Source organism: Macadamia integrifolia, unplaced genomic scaffold (assembly GCF_013358625.1).
Source record: "Macadamia integrifolia cultivar HAES 741 unplaced genomic scaffold, SCU_Mint_v3 scaffold2092, whole genome shotgun sequence".
Lineage (NCBI taxonomy): Eukaryota > Viridiplantae > Streptophyta > Magnoliopsida > Proteales > Proteaceae > Macadamia > Macadamia integrifolia.
Window position 1 is genome coordinate 63,081 of NW_024868506.1, and position 4,450 is coordinate 67,530.

Consider the following 4,450-nt stretch of genomic DNA (forward strand, 5'->3'; position numbering starts at 1 on the left):
TTAAAAATCCTTTTTTTTTTTTTTTTTATATATATGAGAACTTAATCTTTCCATTGGTTTCAGTTGTCACCTCCCCTAACAAGTGAGGCAAGTGAATTGTCAGAAAGCCAAGAGAGGATTCTCAAGCTGTTAGAAGGATCAGGGCACGTAATGCCTATGACATGACTAATAAACTGCTAGTCAATGTCTTGTCTTATGAGGCTAAATTCTATTTGCCTTGACTACAGAGATTGTTCTTAGTGAAAGTGGGTTACTGACAAAGATAGTTTGGTAAAATTATTAGAGTGACAAAATTAAACCTATTGAGCCAACGACAAGAATTCTCTCAAGGTAAATTAGGAATCAGGAATCCAAAGCATCCAACCTTGCCAGTTGATTGTCCGTAGCCAGAGTAGTCATACCTGAGAAGACCATGAAACAAATTGTGAGACAATAAAAATAATAATTTAGTTCCCTTTGCGTAGCTTTTGTTACATGTGCAGAAAATATGTGGGACTCATATGCAGCATCATATACTTTGCAAAATTGCCTTAAATTCAAAGAAGAAAAGGTTTGGGAAGGCATCATCTAAATAAATTGAGAACTCACTGATACTGTAAATAACATATTAGGAAATACATTTAGCAGGATATTTACACATAGTACTTGAAAAAAACAACAGGGAAAAAAAACCTGCACATACACACACATAATACCACAAAAACGTGATTGAAAACACAAATAGTTAATAGTTCAACTAAAATTAGACATACAATATCAACAAAGGGAACTGTAGAAATCACTACCACTTGCAATCTATAGAGAACCACTAAATAAACCAATGCATATCCAGCAGAAAGATGTAAATAAAATGAAGATCAAATGAAATTCCTTCAAACAAAATGGCAGAAAATTCAATGCAAGCTGCTTTCTGTGAGACATTAATATTGAAAATATAACTACCACAAATTAGGCTGTCTCACAAATCAAGGTGAACACAAGAACTTGGAACAACCTGAAAATCCCAATCAGAAAACATCGGAACAGGAATATATGCTAAGCTATACTTATGATCTCTGTGGCAGCTACCAAATGACATTTATGGCATTCATTTTTCATCAAACAGACCTATAAAAGGAGAATTTTTATTTTTTCTATCCCCTCCTCTACCCCAAATTGGTAATGCTGAAACCCCCAAAGGAAACCAAAAACAACTTATGGATCCAATATCACTAATAATTTAGTTTCATTGCTGCATTACCATTCACATGGACTGTAGTCAACATACTGCCAAATGCTACATCTGCTTGGAGTGTCCATATAAAACTTCAGCAACATACAGCTTCATTGCAAATAAAAACCAGCTGTTTGCCCCCCACAACTGGAACAGAAATTTCTTTGGGGAGAGAGGGAGGTATGATCTATCTAGCTGGAAGATGGTTTTCTCATAAAAAATGGGGGAGGGGCGCTGACAGGACTTGTGACAAGAGGCCATTAGAGCAAACTCAAAATTTAAATCAGGATATTAACAAATTTTCCACCACCTGTTGGATAAGTTCACGAAGAAATTGGGAATACAATAACTAAGATGAAGGGGGATTGCCAAGGTTAGGAAGAAAAAATTGATAGTTAGGGTGATCTTTGGTTCAGCAGAGGAAAAAAATCCTCGTATCAGACTTCAAAGACCTCAATCCAAAGAATTGGAGTTCTTTATAACCCCACCCCCCTCCCCCACAGCATGTACAGCATAATCTTGCACATGGACCGGACCTGTCGATCCTTTTGCTAACTAATACAGCATTACATGGTGACCACAAGAGGTCTCTGTTAGAAAGGGGGGGTCACGGTGAAATAATACATGCATATGGCCACTGGTGTCTTTTTTTTAATAGGTGGTGTCATACATCTGACAACAAATATTTTAGTTAGGACACAATGTTTCCAATTGTGTTACACAAACTAATCAAACTTCCTAGGGCCTACCAGAATTGTACAAGGTCAAATAAAAAAAGTCGATGAAAATTTTATTTCAAAAATGGGAAAATTCATAACTTAATCAAGAAACATTAGATGATTAGAAGATCTCAATGTGCACAATTATGTCTCCTCAACTCAAATTTACAATTTAGTCTTAAGCACCCAATGATATAGACATAATGAATCAACTCTAACCTCAATGGCCCCTTACCTCTGAACAAAGGAAAAGGATAAGGACAACGCATGAAACCTTAAATGCCAAAATCTTGTAAGAAAATCCACTGCATTGGATTTCTTTACTCCTACTTGAACAGATTAAAAAATAAGAAATCATGCCATGCTGCGATGGAATAGACTGTTAAATAGGGCCCAGCCCTGGAATTGGGGTAAGCTCCAGCTGAACAGTAAATTAAATCTATTCATCAACCTTTGCTTCAATGCTCTCCTATTATTTCCTAATTCCAGCATCAACAATTGAGCTCCACTTTCAATGAAACTATTTAAAAGGGATACCCAAAACTAGTTTGATTCAGCCTAAGATTGTGTTCATGACTACAAGCATGAAAGATTCGATCTTTGCAGCCCAACACTGTGTTCATGACTCTATACACGAGAGAGATGATATAGCATTCATTCCCCTAATTCCAGTAACGGAGAGGAAATTTGCTAATCCAATCAAATTTTTAGGAATTTTATGCAAACCTTTCACTGCAGCTTTTTATTGTCTTATTTTTTGTCAGCAACTTGATAAAGGAAACTGAAAGGATATTTTTGTCTTGTTTTAAAGTTTCTCCTTTTTAAGGAATACAAAAATAACTAGTTGGACATTCACTGTAGTCGTGTTGTAAGGTTATAGTAACTGAAAAAATGAATAAAAAAAAAAAATCAAATTCAACCTAATTAGGTATGCAAGACAAACTGAAATTCCAGACTCTGAATAAAATTCCAAGTTCAGCACAGGATGCGACGATACACAATCAAAGAATAGAAATCAGAGAGTTTAAAATTAAAGAAAAATAGAGTAAACAGAAAAAGGAAACCTTTTTTTTTTTGGTAAAAACAGAAAAAGGAAACCACATCAACAATGGAAGCATTTCTAACTGAAAAAAATGAAAGAAAAAAGAGAACATTACATTCAAAGCATAAATAAATAAATCAAAAATAAGAAAAAAATAAAATAAAACTGAAAAGGGAGTATCTAAGTAAATTACCCCATGAGATTAATACGGAGACGATTACTCAATTCGATGAAGAGCTCCAACATCTGACCCAAATCGGCAGCATTACCATGGGAATAAAGGAGTGTGGCAGTGGCCCTAGGATGCTTCACATGAATAGCTACGATGTCGTGGCCTCTCCTCGTTCGGAGCTTCAACACATCGACGTCGTCAAGCCTCGGAGCCTCAGGAATATACAATCTGCCGCCAAATGATTCGTCACTGATCACTCGGTAAGAGGGAGGATTAGGAGGAAAGAAAGCGAATTTCGCAGCAATCGACGAGGTAACTCCGCCCATCTTCTTCTCATCAGAAACCTTGGATTCATAAAGGCAACCCACTGGTGTAGTTTGATATTCAGATCTCTCCTCTATCGTAGTGGGTTTTCCTTCAGGTCTTCGCCTCTTGGACTAAACTAGTAAGCTTAAGCAGAAGCAGCAGAATAGAAAATTTGAAGAGGAGAACAAAGATACGCAATTTCAAAATCAGGCATGTCGGGTTGAAGGGGAAGCTCCGTGTCAACACCTCTCTCTCTCAAGACTCAAAGGACTCTCAGGACTCGCAGATTCGCAGCCCTTGAACGTACAACTTAAAAACAAAAAATAAATAGTCTTTCAGCTTTTTATTTCTCTTTTTCTACCACTTCCTTGTAGTGGAGCGCGTGTGGGTGAGAGAGTGAGTGAGCTTTTTTCCTTTTAAACCATTTTATTTTCTTTTTCTTCTTATCAGGGACCCCAAACATAAACACAGATCAAATCAATTCATTCGATCCTGAACTTCAGAATTCAGAGCTAGGTACTGAGGATCAGAATCTTAAACAGAGCTGGCGACCACAATCGGGGTATCTTTTTTGACAACAAATCAAGCTTTGTAGTCAGCTCATGGGTTTTCAGTTTCAGATTCTTCCTTCTTTAGGTGAAAGTGAAAAGAACTCCTCTATACCTCTTTCGTTTTTTGGCTTTGGATATTATATATTCATATCGGTGTTGCTCTATCAGATCGTGTCAGTCAAATTTCCCTTCAATGGTTTAAAAGAATAGTTTTAATTTCAGTAAATTTTTATTTATGAAAGAAAAAAATTTGCCCTAAAAACAACTACTTCTTCGATTAGTTGAAGATCTGGATTCTCTAATCATCCTCCAATCAGACGCACAGATACATCTAAAATTATATCTAAAAGTGTTGGGATGTGTGCCTATGTCCCTTAATTGATATCTTATTAGTAGAGTACGACCCTAAGAAATCAAGATTCAACTCTCCTGTCTTTACCTTGTGTT

General features: G+C 36.4%; 1 protein-coding gene across 1 annotated transcript in view; it reads right to left on the bottom strand.

Annotated features, from left to right (window-relative positions):
• LOC122065686 (alpha/beta hydrolase domain-containing protein 17C) overlaps nucleotides 1-4,086 on the bottom strand; it is an 11,323-nt gene extending 7,237 nt beyond the window's left edge. Inside the window, exons 1-2 of the mRNA XM_042629531.1 lie at nucleotides 3,168-4,086; nucleotides 365-401 (exon numbers count right to left, since the gene is read on the bottom strand). Coding sequence (XP_042485465.1) covers nucleotides 365-401; nucleotides 3,168-3,472 — 342 coding nt within the window. The 5' untranslated portion in view covers nucleotides 3,473-4,086. The remainder of the gene's footprint in view (nucleotides 1-364; nucleotides 402-3,167) is intronic.
• Between the last annotated feature and the right edge of the window lie 364 nt (nucleotides 4,087-4,450).